The sequence below is a fragment of the Tamandua tetradactyla genome, chromosome 2 (assembly GCF_023851605.1).
Source record: "Tamandua tetradactyla isolate mTamTet1 chromosome 2, mTamTet1.pri, whole genome shotgun sequence".
In the NCBI taxonomy this organism is placed as follows: domain Eukaryota; kingdom Metazoa; phylum Chordata; class Mammalia; order Pilosa; family Myrmecophagidae; genus Tamandua; species Tamandua tetradactyla.
In genome coordinates, this window is record NC_135328.1 from 154048964 (window position 1) to 154071173 (window position 22210).

Below are 22210 nucleotides of genomic sequence, written 5' to 3' on the forward strand. Positions count from 1 at the left end.
AGTAAGTGTTATATACACGCTTGTTAAATAAAATAATTCATATTTCTCTTTTGGAGGATTTCTTAAAATTCTTTTCTACTTCCAGGGCTTTACTCTCCAGCTAGAAGTTGAGGCTACTAAATCTTAATAACACATTTAAAAAAATGTGAATATTGTATTTTGGGTAGGGATAAATAATACAGCTTTTCTGGGCTCAAGGCACGCCGTCTACAAAATGGTAATACCATCAGTCCTGTCGACTTCCCAGGACTGCTCTGAGGAGAAAATGAAATTATGACAGAGAGCAAACTGAAGAGTGTAACCACATGCTTATGTACCTGTGTGCACATAAACACACCTACATATTCCTTCTGATACTTCTAAGGATTTGGGAAAGCTATGAAGGGCGCTCTAAAAGTTAAATCATCCTACATTAAGATTAGCTCACAAAGGAAAAAAAGGCTAAATATAGGCCATTAACATCTTGAACTGAAATCGCCAAGTATGGCATGGTTGGTAATGTGATGACTGACTAGCCAAATACACTTTGGTGTTTAATCATGGAAATTCTGCATTTACAAACAAAAAACCTTTCCAAATCATCCAAAGTCAGTGATACTTTCATTTCCAAGGATGACTTGACCCAACTGAGGAATTTTGTTTCTAGTAACATACCACAAAATCTAACTCAAGAGTTCAATTATTACTGATAAGAACACATTTGAATTCTAAACTTTACATGCAGAACATGTGGAAGGTGATGCTATATTGCTAAATTACCAAAGGATCCTTCTTCCAATATCTCAAATGTATTTTTATGAATAAGAAACATTTCCAATTAACTAGCATCTTTGAGTCAAGTCAAAAAGAAAATTGGCACAGAATTCTGGAGTCTTTGTAATTTTCTGATAATTCTTGGTGTCTTTGCTAAAAAATTATGTTTGGAAGCAGACTTTTAATTTTAATGACTGAGAATAAAATCTAATCTAATTATTTGTGAGGATTTAAATGTAGAAATCATATCACATGACATGGAGAAAGAAGCTTGCATTATTTTTCTACCAAATAAAAGTCCATTAATTTGAAAGACAGGTGAATTCTAGTAAAATGATCTCTAACTCTGATTTTTGATCAAAGAGAATCTGTTGTACCCATAACAGATCAAAGTTAATATTTTAAGTTTGAGATCATTTAATGTTGAGCAAGTCTTTATCATGAGTTGTTCAATGAACAGTCTGTGCTAATTAAATAATCCAGTTCTTATGCCCCTTAGAGATTTTATAACAAAGTCTTTAAAGGTAGCTGCAAGTAGAAACTTAAGAAATAACTTGGTAAAATACATGTCTCTGGCCAACCTCTGGCAATCTTGAATGTATAAACAGTATTAATTGCTGTCAGTGATCTAAGGGAATGCCAAGAGGAATCACCATTCAAAGTAAGCTGAAGAGGATACAAGAGCAGATAAAAATGTGCCTTTGTTTGGGCCAGACTACCTCACATCACTGGCTGTTATTCTGAAGAGCAATGAGATGCATGTTACCCCAGGACAAACCACATACCCTCCTTTCCTCAGGTTTAAAAAAGGATGCCAACACTTTTTTTTTTTTTTTGAAACTAAATACATTTTAATAGAAAACAAAAATACAAAATAACTCTTTTCAGAAAAAAGAAATATTTAATCCTTTTTCCACAAATTAGAACTTGCTTTATTCTCAAAGCACAGCTTTATATGCGTGCATATGTACTTAAGATTTTTTTCACAAAGTGTTCATTAAACTGGTATTGCAGTGCAGGAGGTGGGAGCGGATAATCTCGGGAGAAAAAGAAATTTTAAAGAAGCTACACCTCTGAAAAAACTGTCATTTGGAAATTGAATATTTTCTAATTCTATCTTGTTACTTATAATTTCAATTTATTTTCATTTCTTTACCACAATCTTTCTTTTCAGGGGGGAGAATTATTAACAGAAGTGCAGCCATGAAAAGAATTTTTCTTTCCCACCATCACTGCAAGAGCCCAAAACTTTCTCAAGGAAATCTACCCACCCACTTTTAGGATCATGTCAGCCAGAGTGATCAATCTTTCACCCAGAAATTTTCCCTTTCTCCCAATACACTGTGCTACCAAATTCTCTAAATTCCCTGAACCTCAAAATTCCAAGTATCACAGCCAGTGCCAGGAGTCAAACCTGAAAGTTAAAAGCAGAGAAAGTACCCTCTGCCAGTGCTAGATTTCCTCCGCAATAATAATAATTATTATAATTATAATAACAATAATAAAAAAAATCCTGGTTCTTTGTAATTACGGAAAAGGAAAGACTTTTTTTTTTGCGCCAGGATTATCCCCCTCCCCTTTCCTAATTCCCACCCCAGTATTCCTAAACAAATAAGGATTTCCCTTCAACCAAAGTGACTGATAATACTTAACACTTATAGCACTGCTTATCTTCAAAGTGCTTTGCAATCTTCCTCTAATCAAATCCAGCACCCCTGTGAGGTAAGTATTATCTCAGCTTTATAGACAGGAAAAATGAGACAGAGACATTAAGGTACTTGCACAAGGTCATAGTGGGATCTTTGTAAGAACTTGCAATCTGACCTCCGAAGCATCTTAATTCTTGATCTCATGTGACTCATCACCACCCTTTCCCCCCACCTCAGTCCTTTGACATTTGAGGAGGGCTGAATGAAGGTGTGGGATAGTAAGGATGTCTGCAAACAGGAGAAAAGAAAAAAAGTGGGGAAGTGTTTTTCACAGTCAGTCAGTGATTTATTCTCAGTTTGTAGTAAGACTTGCAATCCTGAGGCCTTCCACCACTGCCCCAATCCATTAAAACAAAAATAAAAAATTAATGTTCCTGATTTTCTTGGGTAATTCCAGTCACTAGAAGAAGGTTACAGGCCATAAACTGAACACTCAGTACATTACTCATCTGTCCGGTGTACACACCCACGAGTTCGCTGGAGGAGCCGTCGGCAGGAGCACTGCAGTAAGTATTCCTAATATCCCAAACGCGAACGGAGTTGTCCATGGAGGCAGAGGCAATCAAGCTGCTGTCTGGACTGAAAGTAAGGCTGGTGATATTGTCTGTGTGGCCTCTCAATTCTTTATAAAGGGTGCCAGATGCCAAGTCCCACAGCTTCAACCTCTGGTCCTCACCAGCAGATGCCAAATACTTACCATTGGGAGAAAATGCAAGAGAAAGCACAGGACCTCGGTGGCCTGTGAAGAGCCTCACGGAATTCCCCTGCTGAGCGCTCCACAGCCGGACAGTCTTGTCGGTAGAGCCTGTAGCTAAGTAGTTGGAATTAGGGTGGAATTTGACACAGTCCACATCTGCCAGGTGTCCTGCATATATTCTCAGTGGGTACGTCCGGTCAAATGACCAAAGCCTTGCAGTGCGGTCATGGGAACCACTGGCAAAATACAGACTATATGGGCTGATGTCCAGGTCCCACACAGGATAGGCATGTCCCTGGTACAACACAGTGTTGGTGAAAGTTCCCAGGTCCCAATATCGGATGGACATGTCTTCAGAACAAGAGAGCAACCCTGAGCTATCTGATAGGAACCTTGTGCTGTACACAGGTCCACAGTGTCCTCGCAGTATCTTCATCTCTGTGCCCGCATTATCCTCCTCGTCATCCTGTATAAAAATGTTAAGATGGGAGTAGAAAAGGAAGGAAAAACTGTTTAGTGGTCTGATAAGGAAAAGCCTGGATTGGGAGTGGGGGTGGAGAGCAAGAAAAAGAGAAAGAGGACTGCTTGGGAAACTGGCATCTACCCAGTGAATAACAGTGATCTTGTTTTTAAAGTGTTCCCAGCTCATAACTGAACAGAAAATCTTTTAGAACTTACAAATTACTTTCTTTAAATTCATCTAGCAGCTGAAACTGCATCAGGTCAAGAGACAGAAATGCAAGGCTATCATTACAGGGTAAAGATTGCAGATCTTACTTTTGGGTTGAGGATAACATATACTTCAAAAGCAGATCAAAAGAGAGCCTAAGCTAATATGTCATTTGAAGAGACCGGCTTTTGAATCTAAGAGTTAAAGATTCTTATCTTATTCTATCTGCACGTCTTTGTCTGTCAGTTGATAGCTGCTTTATAAGCCATGTTGCTCTCCTGTTTGTATTCCATTTAAAAAAAGTCCTGACAAGTTCATTATTCCTATGACTAGGGGTAATGATGAAGGTAGAAGTGGCTTAATTTAAAGCAAAATTAATACAGAGTGACTATGTGAATTTAGCCAAAATAAAATCTGGACATTTATGAATTAATAGTAAGCTAGAAAGGTGCAGTTTTCAATAAATTAAACACACACCTTTGCCACTAGCCTTAAACTGTCGGTATCCAAAAAAGAAAGCCACTAATGATACTCAGAGAGTAAGTCCCCTTCTCTCCCTTCACTACAAGTATATTGTTTTCAAAATCTGTTTTCCCTTTATTCCTTTACAGACAAACTCCTCAAAACTACAGCTGTCTCCATCCTGGAATTCATAAATTAACATAGATTTTAACTAAACACTAGAAGAAAGAGAAGCAAGATGAAGATTCTTGAACCAACTGGCTTTGTTGTCTTGAAAGAAACATCGTGAGCCTCTGGTTCTTGTGTACGAAATGGGTGGGCAACCATTTAATTTCTATTTGAGAACTATTAAATTCAAAATTAAATGAATGCCGGGTGGGCCACGGTGGCTCAGCAGTCAGAGTTCTCGCCTGCTATTGCCATGCAGGAGACCTGAGTTCGATTCCCCCTGCCTGCCCATGTTAAAAAAGGAAAAAAGAAAAAAAAATTAAATTAATGCCTCTAATGTGTACATATTTAAGAAAAAGTGAAGAGAAAAGACATACTAACGTCCATGAATATTCAAGATAGCTATTCCAGTCACTCAGCATTAAAAAAATAAGCATCTGGGAACTTAAGGTTCTACTGAATGCTACTAAGAATATTAGTAATTTTCCTTTCCAAAGAGGTTACGACAACACTTTAAAATTTCAAGAATGACTCACTGCTCTACACCAGAAAGTTTATATAAGAACTGTGGGAGCAAAAAATGACCCAGGATGAATTACACAAAGGTCTTTTGAAAGTTAACTGTGAAATTAAAGATCATGTTACTATCTCTGAGGCTTAAGGGCTCTTCCTTTGGGATAGGAAGTTATGGAAGTAGGTCTTCACCTCCTCAGTGGGGACTTACAGATTGTATTCAGAGATGCCAAAAAGGGCTGGGTTGAAGAGAATGCACTAAGAAAGTCAAGCTGAGGTTCCCCAGGGATCTTCATGATTATCCCAACCCTGTGGAAAAGTGCCTGGTTGACTCTGTAGACCAAGAAATGGAGAAACCAGAACTTTCCTGCTGGTTTCACTATCAGCTCTTTGCCAGGACCACAGCCTAATATAACCTAGCCATGTTTTCTCCTGTGGCTCATGTTTTCTTCTGTGGCTCAATCGAGTCTCACAAGGGCCTTGATGCAATAGAGGTGACACCCTGAAAGAGCAGCTTATTTATTGCACATGCCCATTCACACAGATTCTTGCTCTCCTTTCGGGAGGTAAAGGATAACACTCTGACTCCATACATTTTTGGTGGGGGTGGGGGTGCTGTACATGGGCCAGGAGTTGCACCTAGGCAAGAATTCTACCACTGAACGACCTGTGCACCCCTTACCAACTCCATACGTTTCTGACTGGACACCACACAATCAACTGGCCTGCATACCAAATATGAATTTTTAATTTGTAAAATATACGCATGTAACAAACTATATTATGCATATTACAAAACATGTCTAGAAATAGGAATTTAAAAAGATTAAGAAAAATAAATATAAACAGATCTTCTAATACATCTTCAAATACTGCCTTACGCACTCTGTGGATCTGACCTGCAGGCTGTAGTCTGAGTACCTGTGCTATAGATTTTAGTTCCTAAAAATCTCAGCCTTGCTTTGGAAACCTGCTCCTATCCTAGGGTTTTCCAAGCATTTCAACTCATACCCCAGTCTTCTCTAGATCAAGGGTACTTTTTGGTTTTGAAATTTAGCCTTAAGCTGTTTCACTAGCTGTCAACTAGAGTTGAAAGAAATTAAATGTGGCTAGACTCGGAAATGGGTTAAGACTTGGAGGCTTATACTAGCCTAACTAGAAGGGTGTGAATTGATATGTGCTGTTAGTGCAGAGTACACATCAGACTTCTAAGATTCAGGACAAAAAAAAATGTAACAGATTTCATTAATAACTTTTTTATATCTCTTACATGTTGAAATAGTAATAATTTGGCTGTACTGGGTGGAATAAAATACACTACTAAATTAGTTTTGCCTATTTCTTTCTACTTTTTAAATGTGGCTACTAGACAATTTTAAATACGTATATGGCTCACATCATAGTTCTATTAGCACTGATCTATACGAGTTTCATATGCAAATTACAGAATGAATATTGCTGAATACACTGACTTCTTAACTTTTCAAACCTGAAGATCAGCAGATTTGGGGAGAGGGGAAGATTGCCAGACATTAAGCAAACAGAATATAGATACTTGATTGTTGAGGTAAGGGGACAGAAGGTTGGTAGTCTTGGTGGCGGTGAACACATAACTGGAAAGAACAGAAAATCCTTAATTTGGTATCAGCAGTTTGTTCATGTTGTTCAAGAATTAATAACACGCAGTGAACAATCAGCAAGGGTAAAAGTCTGACATCATTCCTATCCCCACTTCACTGTAGAGAAAAGGATAGAAAGTGAAGGTTCACTTTGAGTGTCTGAAATAGGAGGGGTTACTAATATGGGTGAGAAAAGTGGGACTCCTGTGCCAAACTGAACAAATTTTCAAGGAGTAATCTATATTATCTTTAACTAGGAGATCACATAAGGATCAGGGCAGTGCTGCAACTTCAGTTTTGTGTGACATAATTTATAGAAAAAATGTTATATACTGGAGCTTCTGATTACAGTTTTTTTACATTATTTTTGTTTTAAAATAGTTCATATACCATAATATTGACCAGTTAAAGTGTACAATTCAGTGGTTTTAGTACATTCACACAGAGTTATGCCATCATCACCACCATCTAATTCCAGAACATCTTCATTACCTCAAAAAGAAACTCTGTACCCATTAACAGTCATTCCCATTTCCCCCTCCCTCTAGCCCCTGGAAACCACTAATCTACTTTGTCTCTATGGATTTACCTATTCTGGACATTTCATATAAATGGAACCATGCAATATGTGGACTTTTGTGTCTAGTTTCTTTCACTTAGCATAATATTTTCATGATTCATCCATGGCATATGTGTAGCATATATCAGTATTTCATTCCTTTTTATGGCAGAATAATATTCCATACATGTACACACCACATTTCATTTTTCAATTCATCAGTTGATGGGAAGTTTCCACTTTTTGGCTACTATGAATAATGCTACTATGAACATCTGTGTTCACATTTTTTTCCTGGACATGGTTTTAAATTCTCTTGAGCATATACCTAGAAACAGAATTCTTGGATACATACTTAGAAATGGAATTGCTGGGTCTGATCACTCTTTTAAATATCTACTGTTAAAATATTTATCCAATAATTTACGAAACAGTTGAATTTCCTCAAAAAGATTAAGGTAGAGGATGCAAACTGGGCTTTTAATTTGGCTGTCACCGTGTTTCCTTACTTCCTATTGTCTCTTTAACTGAGGTGGCTTCATATTTGCTTTTACGTGCCTGACTTCTACAGGAATATGAGTTTGTGATCCCTGCTTTAGGAGTCACAATTTTAATTGTGAATTCTACAAGGATAAAAGAAAGTCCAGAATTTCACTGAAGAAACATCAAAAACCAACTAACAAAGTGGCCACGGTGGCTCAGTGGCAGAGTTCGCACCTGCCATGCCAGAGGCCTGGGTTTGCTTCCCAGTGCCTACCCATGTAAAAAAAAAAGCACAAAAAAAACCGAACTAACAGCAGATTTACACCTGGCCCCCATCCCCTCACACCCCTCCCCACGCTCTTTTCTCAGAAACCAAGAAGAATATTTCCCCAAACTGCTGAGACGACATGGGCAGGGGCAAAGGTGGGTGGTGGTTTAGAAATCCCAAATAGGAAGCCCTTCTTTCCCCCAACAGTAAATCTAAACTTTAGTACTAAAGTTACAAAAATAGTTTGTTCTAGAAAAAACAGAAGCTAGAAAGTTATAAAATTTTCAATATGGATAATGGAGAATAAGCCAGAAAAGATACTTAAACAAAACAAACTGTTCCTATGACTTCCTTTGTTCCTTATCACAGTGAATGCTACCTCCTGCCATCCAACCAGTTTTTCAAGCCTGAGACACAGATGCCATCCCTGGTTCTTCTATCTCCTTTATCCCTTACATTAATCCAATCAAGTTCTTTCCATTTTACCTTCTAAATCACCTTTTAGTCCATCACTTTCTTCCTTTTCCACTGCCACTAATTTAGGTTACTGTAATTTCTCAAATGGTGATAACTTACTTGTTTCCAAGTTTTAACCCCCTCCCAAGTCCAGCCATATTACATTTCTTTCAGTTCCTGTAATTCCTCATGCTATTCTTTACTTCTGGGTCTTTAAAGACACTCCTTCCAATGCCTGGAAACCTCCACAGAACAAGTAACAGAGCTGGTTTTTAGTGGTTTTAGTGGTGGTGGCTAGAATCTTCAAGATTTTTGGTTTTAGTCTACTATGTTCTTTCTAGGATACCATATTTGCTATCTTCCTACATAAGAATTTTTAATTTCTAGAATAATTCAACTCTGTATCTCCAAAGCTAGCAATGTCAGTAGGAATAATCTTTTTATTTAAAAAAAATGTATTTACAGAAAATTGAAAGTAAATGAGGGCAGATCTCTCAGTTGTATGTGAAGAACTTCTAAATAGCCAGAGCTGTCTCCAAGGAAGAGAAATCTGGTAATGCAAATAAAAATGCTATGACAAATATTTTGGAGGGCAGTATGAAATTGAAATTAAAGTTTGTATGTAGGAATCTAAACTCTTTACTCATATAATGAATTCTTTTAATTATATCGTTTTAGTTGCAAGAATCAGAAATTCTAAGGCCATTCAGAAAACAGGACAGAAAAAAAAGGCGTATTTAACACATCCAATATTCTTGCTATCTTTATCAGCAACTGTAATGCTCCTTAATTTTTCAACTCCATGTAAAGAATTTTCCATTTCAAATCACTTGACGTAGAGCCACTTGAATTTCGTTGGGGATATGACAAAAATGTTTTGGCTCACAGCTTTTGTGGGCCACTCAAGGAACGTTAACTATGTGAAGCTGAATTTCTATCTCCCTTCACCCATGTGTATTCTGAAGCAATGATTTTCTGTGACCTGAAACCTAAGCCACTGGACCTGCCCTTTCCAATAGCCATCCCCAAACAAAACAAAATCTGGGACCAGATCATTTATACTAATGATGGATCAATATTTAACTATAATTCCTGTATATGTTTAAAAATGGGTATAACAACGCCCCGAGGTACATCAGGCCAGAGGATTTTTACTGGCCTCAAGAAGACTAAAAACACCAGTGTTGGGGAGGGTATAGGGACACCAGTATTCTCATGAACTGCTGATGAGAATATAAAATGGCACAACTTGGGGGAAAATGACAATATTTGCCACAATTTAAAATGCACTGACCCTTTGACCTAGTAATGTGCTTCTAATTATTTAGACCTGTACATACATGCATATATATGCACAAGAATATTTTCTGTGGGTCTCAACTAAAATCAGTATTAGTTAAGGGTCTTTAATTAGGCGTAGTGATGCTATCTGCATTTCAGATAGTAATAAATACTAACCATTCATTAGTAATGTTGTTAATATTGTTAATTATAGTTTTTATAACTTCCAAGGTTAGGCATTTATCACTTCCAAGGTTAGGCATTAGTAGGAATTCAACGGCTACAGTATATATGGCATTAGCGCAGTTTTAGCTATATGATGAAGAAGTCCCATTCTCTATAAGGTATGTGCCATGCTTGGAAAGAATACTCCAAGCAAATTAATAAAGCAGGCATGGGGAATAAAAAATGATACTCATACCTCTTTCTCCAGAATATCACAAGCCAAGTGGATACGGGACATGTCTACTTGATGGGGTTCTGATTTTAACTTCTTGGATCTTAAACTCCAAAGTTTTATACAGGAGTTGTCAAACCCAGCAGCAAGCAGCTTACTATCTGGGGAAATTTCTGCAGTGTTCAACAGCTGCTCTGTGTTATAGAAGGCATAGAAACAGATGGTAGTAAGTGAAGGAGGCCCGTCCTTGACTCGCTTAATGCTCTCCTGCAAGACCTCCAGAGCAGCCTCATTCTGCAGAATAGGGGTGGGCATGTCAGTGGGCTCTAAGCCGCTGCTCTCACTACGTGAGGAGCTGCCACTGGCATAAAGTTGGTAGTCTGTTCTCTTGGCAGGCTGCACATCCAGATGAATATGTAAGGTGAGGACTTTGCACAGAGCAATATTGTTGTCACTTTGGAGGTAGCGGATAAGGTAGTTGTAGCTGTCTTCTTGGAGACGGACCACATACTTATTATCTAGGAATGCTCGAAGCTTGAAGTTAGAAAGGATGTCCTGGATGGTTTGAGTGGTCTGTAGCTGCTCAATGACATCCTTCTGGCTAGCGTTCTGCAGAAACATTCCATGGAAGCGGCTGTAAAAACTTTCCACTGTGCTCTTCGGACTGCTCTGGACCAGGTTGAGATGGAGGTAGACAAAGAGAGGATAGAGGAGAGGCATCACTTCATGGCTGTACTGGGAATCAGAATCTATAATGACAAAGAAATGAGGGCCTTGTAATCAGTATAATCTCATAGAATAATATGAGTCTAAATGGGGAAAGCACCATCACATTACACTTTCTTGTCAGGATTGCAATTTTGAGGCTATTATTTGAAATTTGAGTTCCAACTCAAATTTTGGAACTTCAAAGTCCAAGCCTTTTTCCATAAAGAAGGAAAAGCACTGACTCAAAAGCACTGACTCTGAAGTCAAGCAAACCTGGACCTGAAATCTGCCACAAATCAGGACTCGATGCATAGAGAGGTTAAGTGACTCGCTTAAATTCTTATAATAATTCAGTAGCAAGGCCTTATCTTGTACTCAAGGTCTTCAAGATTTAGTATTTTTTCCCAATACACTGGTATTTCTCAAATTAGGGACCTCAGACTTCCATGAGACCTCAGATATATTCTTTGGAATATCTAAAAAACAATGAAATACATATATTTAGAATCATCTGGATGATTATTTAGTAAGTAAGTACTCTGACAACCAATTTTCGTGCTCTTAGTTTGTGTTTTGCTATTACTTTTGGCATCCATCACCTAAAGTAAAATCAAAGTACTTATTTTGTGGGTTCATTAACATGTCTGGCTACTCAGGCTAGCAAATTCTAACATTAAGATAACATTTATCCATAATTGTTCCATATCTGTTGCTGTATTCATTTTTATCTTGTTCCTTAAGAAGTAAAACCTTCTCTTTTGCAGTGATAATCATAAATGAATCACTAAGAAAACCTATTTACTAATTTGAGACTTTGACACCAAGAAACTATGTGCCAAAGAATGTTCAAAAAAGTGTACTGCTTTAATTGTCATGGGCTGATGGGAAAAGAACAGAGGTGTATTTAACAATTAAACAAGTGTTCATGGAAAGTTAAGACCAAATAGCAAGCTATGATGGAACAAAGGTTCTGAATCATGATTTGTTATTCAAATCATTATAGTATGCAAGACAACTTACATACTTGCAAGTTATCTTGCATACTTACCAACTTGTCTTACTGGTAAGACAAACTAAAAATAACCTGTGTCATAGCCACCAATGCCATCCATATTCCCACTGTGAGCAACAATTTAATTTTGGTAAAACCAATAAACCATGTTAAATTGCTGTTAATTTGAATTTTATAGCTTTTGTGGTTTTGTTTGTATTTTATTTGTAAATGAGTTTAGGTTTCAAACAGAAATATATTATGCATTAAGTTTTTTTTTATATGCGTAGGCACCGGGAATTGAACCCAGGTCTCCAGCATGGCAGGTGAGAATTATGCCACTAAGCCACCATTGCATCATCTTGCATTAAGGTTTTATATTTAGTTTAATGTTTGTAAATATTTAAATAAATGAATATAAAAGTGCTCTGTCAGCACTTAAGAGCTACTAGCACTTGTTTTTTTCCTTCATTAAAATGATTCCATATAGGGTTCACCATTAAGAATACTACATGATACAATTTTGCCTCCCTAATTTAAAGATAATATACTATCTTTGCTAAATACCCTATTTCACTTACCACAAGTAGAATTAATATGCATAATATATACACTTCAGAATAAATCTATCCCTACTCAAACATAGTTACAAGATGAACTTAAAGTACAAGGCAGCTGTAATTCTTTAGAAGGCTTCTGGAAAATTTCTTTCCCAAAATACCAATTATGGAAAACAAAAAAGATTCAATCTTTAGATAATAGACTGTTTTTGTCAGTGTTTAAGTTGTTTACTCTCCAAACTGAATACAACCTTCAGCTCTGAAAAGTACAATAGAAAAATATTGTTCATTGGTTTATTTTTCCAAATGAGCAAAAGGCTATTTACAAATAAGCAGATCTCCAATGACGTACATCAAACAGTAATCCAATCACCATTTGAAATGTAAATGGGAAAAAAATTCAGTAAGGCACATTTGAACTGAATTTAAAACAAACTTTCTCATGTAGTGACAGATTCATTTTACCTTTGTTCCCCCCAAACACCTCAGCACAAAAATTGTCAAAGAACGTTTGATATTTAGCATAACAGCAGGGAATGTGAAAATTAAGGAAATGAATGTTTTTAAAAGGAAATCTTTGTACTGCAAGTAAAACGTACCAAAGTGAGCGTGCACTCATGATAGACATAAATACTAATAGCTAATAGGTACTCCAGAAATAGCAGAGTTCAAAACAATGGATATTAAATAAATCAAAGGTACTTTTGTTTATATTTACTTTTTATTAAATATAAAATTATATTTTATAATTTTATATTAAATAAAATAAAGGTAGTTCTTTGTATCTTATTCAGATACAAAGACAAAAACAAAACAGTAATTAACGAATGAAATAATCGTCTCCATCAAGACAACACAGACAAGAAGGATGAAGTAAGCAAAACCAAGTACAAGTTTTTCCCCAATGTTTTTATCATGGTGCTTTTTGTTTAAGCTTACATACATTAGATTACAATAATTCTCCTTTGTCATTCTAAATATTAATAATTTGCCCTTTAAAGAGAAAGGTCGGGAATAGAGATAATGACAAATCCTTTTTGAAATATACTGCTAGGTCCATTTAGGCCAAGACAGTGACAAATCATCTGTACAAGCTGAAGAGCTGCCCACATTCTGCTTTCCTCACTCCCCTCGCTTTAATACCTACAGGTAGATAACAGACTTTTTTTTGGTATGCTGTATTACGGGGGTCACATTTCCTTCTTTTTCCATGTGAGTATCCCCATTATTGCAGCACCATTTGTTGATTTTTTTGTTTGTTTGGTTTTTTGTTTGTTTTTTATGGGAAGTGCATAGGCTGGGAATTGAACCCAGGGCAGGCGGGAATTCTACAACTGAACTACCCTTGCATCCCAAAGGAAGTTTCCTTTTTTTCTTTTTTTTGGAACTGCAGGGTCCGAGAATTAAAGCCGGGTTTCCCACCTGGCAGGCGAGAAATCCACCACTGAGCTATCCTTGCACCACCCTGATAATAGACTTACTATATTTTTCTGTGATGAAAGATCATTTTCAGCTCCTTAAAATTTTAGTTTTAGGTTTATTTTCCAAAATAAAATGTATCTTAATTTAGTAAGTTTAGAAAAAAACTGGCCCATTAAGGAATAGGGTAACACTACTTTAAAATTTACTGAAACTCACTGTTGCTTCAGCTCATGGTTTCAAAACTGCTTCATTTTTTTTCTCTCTTATCTGAGGAGAACAGTCGGCTAGGTATGGAAAGAAATTTCGATCAACATATTTTATATGTAGAAGAAGATTCAGAGATGTCTTAACTCCCATATGTTTTATTTGTTCCTTTGCAATCATGCCATGCCCTTTATATTTTGCTTAGAATATACTCACTTAAAATATTTTTTCTAATTACAAAAGTCACATATCCTCTGAAAACTTCACTTTTCCTTCCTTCCATACACCTCTCCTCTGAATATGTAATGAACATCTACTTGGTCCCACACTCTGCTGGTGGTAAATTAGAGAAAAACATTTTTCATGGAGTTCACTGAAATAATTTACAAAGACACTAAATTAGTATTGGAAAATTCCCTTGAGGGGTAGAAGAAAAATTATGGCACTATTAAACTTTACCATAAGGAAAACCCTGGATACTGTGCCAAACATCAGGGATGGCCAAATCAATATGCCAAGCCCTTGATCTTGAGGCTATCTCTTGTGAAGCTTATGTATGTAGCAGAGAAGCTTAGTCTACCTATAGACAGGCTTAAGAGTCACTTCTGGAGGACCTCTTTTGTTGCTCAGATGTGGCCTCTCTCTGTAAGCCCAACTCTGTAAGAGAAACCATTGCCATCCTATGTAGGACAAGACATCCAGGGGCGAGAGTCTCCTTGGTGGCATGGGAAACGAGCCCCCAGGAATGAGCCCAGCCCTGGCACCGTGGGATCAACAGTGGCATCCTGATGAAAAGGGGGAAAAGAAGTGTAACAAATAAGGTATTAGTGGCTGAGAGAGTTCAAATAGGGTCAAGAGGCTACACTGTAGGTCACTTTTATGGATGCTTTAGTTGGACATTGTTACTTACCATAACTTGCCAAACCCCAATTAAACTATTCCTGTCAATCCTAAAGAATACCTAGGGCATTATATAAGATTCTACAAAGGTTTCCTGCACTAGGGTAACTTTCCAAAACCTACAACCTCCAGATGGGTCCCTAGACCAGATAAGCCCTGAAATGCAGAGGGGCCAGCCCTTCCAGAATATCAACTAGTTCCATTCCCCTATCCCATATTATTGACAGCCACATCGAACATGAAAAAGTTAGAATGGGCACAGCCCAAATACCCCTAAAGAGTGGGAGAAAGATCAAAGGTGATGGTGCAATTAAACAGAGAAGGTCAAGTTTAACAAATGAGTATGAGTACTGAATCATTATACTGATATTTCTTTTAGCTTCCAGTACCTTAGAGCAGTTAGAAATGAAAACCTAAAAATTGTGACACATATCAGACTCTGAAATCTGTTTTATAACTAATTGTTGCTATGTGCTTTGAAATGTATTGCTTTATAACAGAGAAGATAGGATTTAACAAATGAGTGTGATGGCTGAATCATTATATTGATATTTCTGTTGGTCTCCAGCATCTTGGAGCAGCTAGAAGAAAAAAGAGAAAAATCGTGGAACTGTAACCTATACCAACTTTAAAATCTGTTCTATAACAACTTGTTAAAATGTATTTGGAAACTTTTTTTTTGTATATATGTTATATTTCATGATAAGGTTAAAAAAAAAAAAAAAGTAAATTAAATACAAAATGACCCTGCCAGTTCTCATTCTCCTTCACCTTTTTTTTGGTGTTTGACCCTGCTGATGACCACACCTGTCCTTTGTTCTTAAATATCCTACTCCCTGATTCTACTTTTAAGATTCCTTCCTTTTTGGGTCTCACCCTCCTCTCCTTTCTCAACTGCTCATTTGACTTTAAAGAGTTAATATTAGGTTGCACCTCCTGTGAGCCAGGTACCTAATATCCACAGACCTGCTGAAGACGCACAGCTTGCCCAAGATTCCAATCCAGGTCTATTTCACTTCAAAGCCCACGCTCTTCCCACTATAAGGGCTGAATAAAAGAGCCTACTGCAGCAGGTCAATCTCACAGAATCTCTCCACTAAAGACATCTCAGCTTCCAGAGTAAAAATGTATTCAGGAGGGCCTTCCACATTCTTATATTTCTCTATTTTCTTCCTTTGAGATTTTAACATTTCCTAAGACCTTAATTTGCACTTCTATGTAGATGATGCTGAATTCTTTATCACCAGTCTGTAATTCTTTTATATTTGAACCCCAAATTTTCTATTGCAAGCTATACAATAAGATGTCATCTTCACAACAATTCAGTAATATAACCCTTTCTGACTGTTTAGTTTTCTTTACTATACCTTAATTACCCCAGTCTCAAAACCAAAGTCTTCTTCCTTTAGTCCTGAGCCTTGGGTATTCTAACTTGATAGTTTTAATTATGGACTTAAGACCTTCCTTTGTATTCCCATACCACTATCCAGTTCTGGTTCATTTGCTTCATCTTTCAAGTATTGTAGTAAAACAAACACTAATTGGTCGGCCCCCTAGCTACTCCCTCTTATAAAACAATTTATAAACTGCTTTCAGACTTATATTCCTGTCCATGTTTGTCCTGAAACAGGATCAGGCTCACATACCTTGGCTTGGTGGTCAGGTCTCTCCACAGTTTGGTCCCAGTGTGTTGAGCTTTATCTCCAATCTGAAAGCTCAATTCTAAACAAAACTGGTTCCTTCATTGTTTCTGTAGAAAGAGCTGTCATCTCTGCCATTTTGCTCGTGTCAGTTCCACTTACCCAGAATACTCCTACTGCTTCACTTCATGGTCTATTGAAATATAATCCATCCTTCAAGTGCTAACCTAAAATCCTATCTTCTATTCAGTAAAGACTTCTCTGACTACCCTAGTCTAAATTACCTTATTTCAGTCCTAAACACCATTCCTATACGTACACAATTTAGCAATTGATGTTATGCTGGTCTGTGAAAACACTTCTACATTCAAATTTTATTTAAAATTTTTATTTAAAAACTTTTCCTTTTCTGTTAGGATAAGCATCCAAATAAGATTTATGACTACATTTTATATTTTATCTTGGTGCTCAGGCAATACTTGTTCATTTGATTGAGCTGACTGCTCTCCAGAGACCTGAAGGCAGAGAAAGGGTTCCAGGAAAAGCAGTGATCAGTGGTTAAAGAAACAAATTATAGTCAAAACAACAACTTTCTCAGTTTCTAAACAGGACAAAAAAATCACAGAGGAAAGGTTGGTAGATTAAAATACATAGAAATGTAAAGTTCTGGGCATAGGAATGCATGAAATGATAAAAAACAGTATAGCACATATTAGGGGAAAAAACAGCACCATCAAATACAAACGGTCAATAGCTAGTCTATGTTAAGAGCCCTATTAAATGTTTAAGAAAAACATCAAGACTATCAAGAAATAAATGGGAAAGGGATTTGAACAGAAAAGTTTTTTACCAAGAAAAATCATTTAAGTTTCTCTGCAAGAAAACATCTCAGTTTTATAATGATAAAATTATACCAATCAGTCTATTCTATTATAGCATGCGTCAGTGATTAAACAAATACAAACAAAAATCTATAAAATGTCACTTGGGTTATTCCTGTGTCGTTTGTAATGAAAGTAAGGTTGATGAAAAGAGCCATTTCCCCTGATGTGAGCACAGATGCACCACATGATAACTGTATATCTGGTGGTTCACTTTTTTGTTTCTCTCATTAGATGGTATGCTCCAGTAGATACGGTCCAAATCAAGACACCCTATCACAATACCTGGCCTGGCACACAGTAGGTACACATAGGTTGAATGAATGAAAGAGAAGGGCTGCAAAAGACAAGATACATCTTTTTTTTTTGGGTGCATGGTCTGGGAATTGAATCCAGGGCTCTGAACCACCTATGCCCTGACTAGGTATTTCTTTCTAAACCAGCTTTCCCACCACTAGAATGGCCAGAGAAATCTACTATGGAGAAATGCAAGTAATCATATTTTTAAAACCAAGTAAAATAATTTTCTAAAAACTGATATAAAAAAATAAAAATACATTACTTTGAAGCATCAAAAACCAATCCTACTGATTAAAAATAACTCTCATTGTCTCCAGATCTTGCTTACCTCTGGATAAAATCCTTCTTATATTATAAATCTTTTTTCTGTCTTCTATCTTAAGTGGGGATGGAAAGCAGCTTGTCACTGTTCTGAGATATTTAACAGTCTTATGACATGAGGATATTAACAGAGTTACTTTCTTTCCAGTTTAAACACAATCAACTCTTTTACTAAAAATTTTTACTCTTCATGATTTTTCACTTTTGTAACAATTTAACAGACCATTCTCTATTTACCAGTTCCATCGTTCAGCAATCTTTATCTCCTATAACTGTTTTGGACATTTCCCCCAACTTTAGACAATAAACTCTTTCCTTTAAAATACTAACCATTATGGGGGTCAAATAAAATTAGGGAAACTCTAATTGTGTATGACTAAGGTTAGGAATGTTATTGTGGCTTATATATTAATCAATTCATATGCATCTTTATCATTAAAAAATTATCAATCCAGGGATTGTTCAAATCAGGAAAAAAAATTAAAGTAACTTCAAAGTATCTTAACTATTTATCACTAACCAATTCCTGCTAATTATCCTGAACCCTTTGAAGGCAGAGAAAGTTTTCTATTTCTTATACTTTATGGTGTTTTGTATATGGGAGGTATTCCCATAAAATTTTTTATTAATAACCAGAATTGATGTATTTTCTCTTATTGTAATAATTTTTTCATTAAACTTATAATCAGCCAATTTAGGATTGGAATAGATCATTTGATTTAGCCTTCTGGCTGTCTTCTTCACTTCACACAGGAGGAACAAAGGCAAGTCAGAAGTACTGAGTAGAACTCAAAAGTACTGATTTTGTGTTTTAGTGGTCATTTCGCCATCCACACACTGGCCTAAACTACAACTTCTAATTTTTTTATCTTGCTGATTTTTGAGGACTACTGTCTTGCATTTCTGGAAATACAGGGAAAAGACCATTTTTTTTACATGGGCAGGCACCGGAAATCGAACCCGGGTCCTCGGGCATGGCAGGCAAGCATTCTTACCTGCTGAGCCACCGTGGCCTGCCCGGAAAAGACCATTTTAAGATGGTTTATATTATTAGTATATACTGATATCAATGCACATTTCTCTACACGGCTCTTTCAACTTTCACTGACCCAACACAAATTTACTGAATGTCCACATGCCAGTCATGACCTTTGTAAATTTTAGCCTCGTCATTGAAATCTCTCAGGAATCCAACAGACCATAAGCTCTGAATGCAAGGACTGTTAAACCGCCCTTGAATCCCTTGTCCCCAACATATGCTTGGCAAATAGGCTCTAAAGGGATGCGTGAATTATTCTTTCTTAATAAGAAAAGGTTCCTAGTGCTGAGTACTTACCAGTAAGAAAATTCCGCAGGCGTCCAAACTGTACTTCATATTGCTGGGGCTCAGCCTGGCAAGGGGCTGCAGACACTATGTTGGCACAACCAGATTCTGATTGGACTAGGGAGGAAAAGATAGGCAAAAGGTGGATAGGAAAGAATTATTAACCTGATATATGGCAGGATAGGGTGAAGGAGGGTATTGAGTATCATCAATATCAACTGACATTTCAGTAGTTTTTCAAAGTATGTCAGGTCTGGTGGTTAAATATTACTGGCTGATGCCACATGTTTATCTCCTTTCCTCTTAGTACTCAATAAAATGATAGGAAAGAAATAAAATGGCATAATCTAAAAAGATAATTAGATGAATGAGAAAGGGTACCTATATCAGCTCATGAAAGATTTACCTGGAAACCTTCAAACCTAGTGTTCTGAAATTTTACAGTATGTGCCTTTGTATGGGTCTATTCTCAATCATTGTCAGGGTATTTAGTGGGCTCTTTCAATCTGGAAATTCATGTCTTTCAGTTTTGTGAAATTTCCTTGAATTATTTTGTGGATTCCCCCCATTTGTTTTTCTTTCTGGGATTCCTACTATTTTAAGGGTGGATCTCCTGAACAGATCCTTTAATTTTCTCTCCTATATTCCATTTCTTTGTCTTTTTGCTCTATTTTCTGGGAAGTTTTTTCAGCTTTCAACCCTGGTACTAGTTATTTTTCATTTTTATTATCATGAATTTAATTTACAAATTTTTGTTGTTCTCTGAATCTTTTTATTTTGCTCCCTTTCCCTTCTCTTTTCTGTTCTTTTTAAAACTAACATACGATTCTTGTTTCAAAGATATCAATGATCGTATATTTCTAAAGTATTCTTCCTGTAGTTTGTTTTCTCCAAGTCATTTATTTTTAAATGTCTCTATCTTCCACTTTCATATTAGATACATTTCTTCCACTGTCTAATAATCTCTAAGCTATCTGCTCATAACTAAAAGTGAGACACTCAAAAGCTCTATGCATAAAAAGTGTAGCTTCTCAACAAGGACGTGCAATTTCCCAATGTCAATATCTTTAGGTCTTTTCTCTTGGGCTGCTGAGATTCTCTAAGCAAGAATCTTTTAATCCTCTTTCAGGAGGATTTATGCCTGGCAGCCAGTGTTCTATGTAGCTGGATTGGAGGAAAAGGCCAGAGTTTCAATATTCAGTATATGAATATGCACTTATTATCAGTTCTGTGAGTTTATGTTTTAAAAAAAATTCCCTTACCCTTTTTGTGTGTGTGTGTGTAGGAGGATTGAAAGAAGCCATCTTTAATAGCAGTCTGGATGAAACATTAACACATTTTCAGAAGACGGAATATAGATGGAGGGATGAATTAATGAAGCAGGACAAAGGAAGCTACAAGACAAAATGCATGCAAAGGGGGATATGGATGAGAAGATAGTCAATGTACCCTATAGAACTCAGAAAGTCCTCATACATGCCAAAGGCAGAGGGGAAGAGAGCCAGAAGGACAGGGATTTGCCAGAAGTCTGCATACGGAAGAGTGGGATTCTTTCCTCTCCTTAACTTTGCCCTGCACTGCACCACTACCCCCTGCCCCTAGTTAACTAGTCACTAAGTCTTACAGATTCCTAAAGTCTATCCTCTCCCCTCCATTCCTATTATTACCACTTCTTTAACTCAGGCTGTCCTCACTTCTTGTCTGGATTGCTACTCCTGCCTTCCAACTAGGTCCTGATTGGAATCCGGGCCCTTTCCAATCAACAATACCACCAGAGCGATCTTTCTGAAATTCACATTTGGTAACTCAAGATATTGTCCTCTCATTTGTCCACCCCCCCATAAGCTTCTAATGGTTTCTTTGAAACACAACTCATTTTATCTGTTTTTTAATGATTATTAAAAAGTGGATACAGTTCCTACTATATGCTAAGAACCACAAGACCCTCTGGGAAACCTTATTGACCCAAGAGTCAAATTTAGATGGCCATCTTCTTTGCTTATACAGTATATGAGGCACACCTCTGTCACAGAACATAATACATTATACTCTTCATAATCACTGATTTACTTGCCTCACTTCTTAACTAGAACCTTAAGGTCCTCAGAAGCTAGGATCAAATCTTAGCTACCTTTAAAACTTTTTCCCTGGCTCACGGCATATGTTCAAATGTTCATGTTAATGAATACATGATTATTCAGATCACTCAAATAACAAAAACACACAGGACAAAATCTTAGGATAATCACTTTTCAGGCTCCTTACTTTCCTGGTGGTTTTCCAGGAATGGCACTGCATCTCCTAATAAGCCATTATATTTAAACTAAGAGAAATAAGTTTTGGAAGAAAGGTTTAATAGTGCATACTGCTATTTCCTATCAACAACAGTACAAAATTACTGCTCCCCATTTCTAATGAATGCAGGACAGCAGGAGATTCTTAATATACATTAAAGGCTGTGATGGCAACTTTATAAGGAATTACTGAAGGTGGGACAGAGGCCCTGTAAATTAGTTATCCAACTAGAAACAATAATTATTCTATTCCAAGTCCATCATCTGCCTCTGTTTTTGTCAAAAGTAATAAGTGGAGTTTGAAGGAAGGAAATGTGGGTGGATCTGACCATAAAGAATAAGAAGGCAGACAGATGCTTAACTAAGCTTCTTCTACCATCTCAGAGGGGGGTCATGAACCTCTCCTCTGTGGGCATCCTGAGGTTTAAACTGTCTCATCATTAATGTGCAAATCCTTAAAGCAAAAGTGGTCTGAGAAAAGAGAAAAGTGAGATAACTGCTGCTACTAAGGGGTATAGTAGGTTGTGCCAAACATTTAGAAGAGAAGTTTTGGACAGTCTGTATTTGTTTCAGTGCTCTCTCAGCAGAAAAGGAGAAGGCACTCCATAGAGACATTAACTTGCGTTCTCC

The 22210-nt window shown here is 36.9% G+C and overlaps 1 protein-coding gene across 5 annotated transcripts in view; it reads right to left on the reverse strand.

Annotated features, from left to right (window-relative positions):
* Nucleotides 1–1622: 1622 nt before the first annotated feature.
* Nucleotides 1623–22210, reverse strand: part of TAF5L (TATA-box binding protein associated factor 5 like) — a 32003-nt gene continuing 11415 nt past the window's right edge. For 2 of the 5 annotated variants that reach the window (XM_077149410.1, XM_077149411.1), the window contains exons 3-5: nt 19299–19403; nt 10060–10784; nt 1624–3625 (exon numbers count right to left, since the gene is read on the reverse strand). In XM_077149410.1, the coding sequence (XP_077005525.1) occupies nt 2828–3625; nt 10060–10784; nt 19299–19403 (1628 nt within the window). In that variant the 3' untranslated portion in view covers nt 1624–2827. Of the gene's footprint in view, nt 3626–10053; nt 10785–13932; nt 14001–19298; nt 19406–22210 lie in introns of those variants that run through there. The other 3 variants (XM_077149412.1, XM_077149413.1, XM_077149414.1) reach the window with 3 other exon arrangements.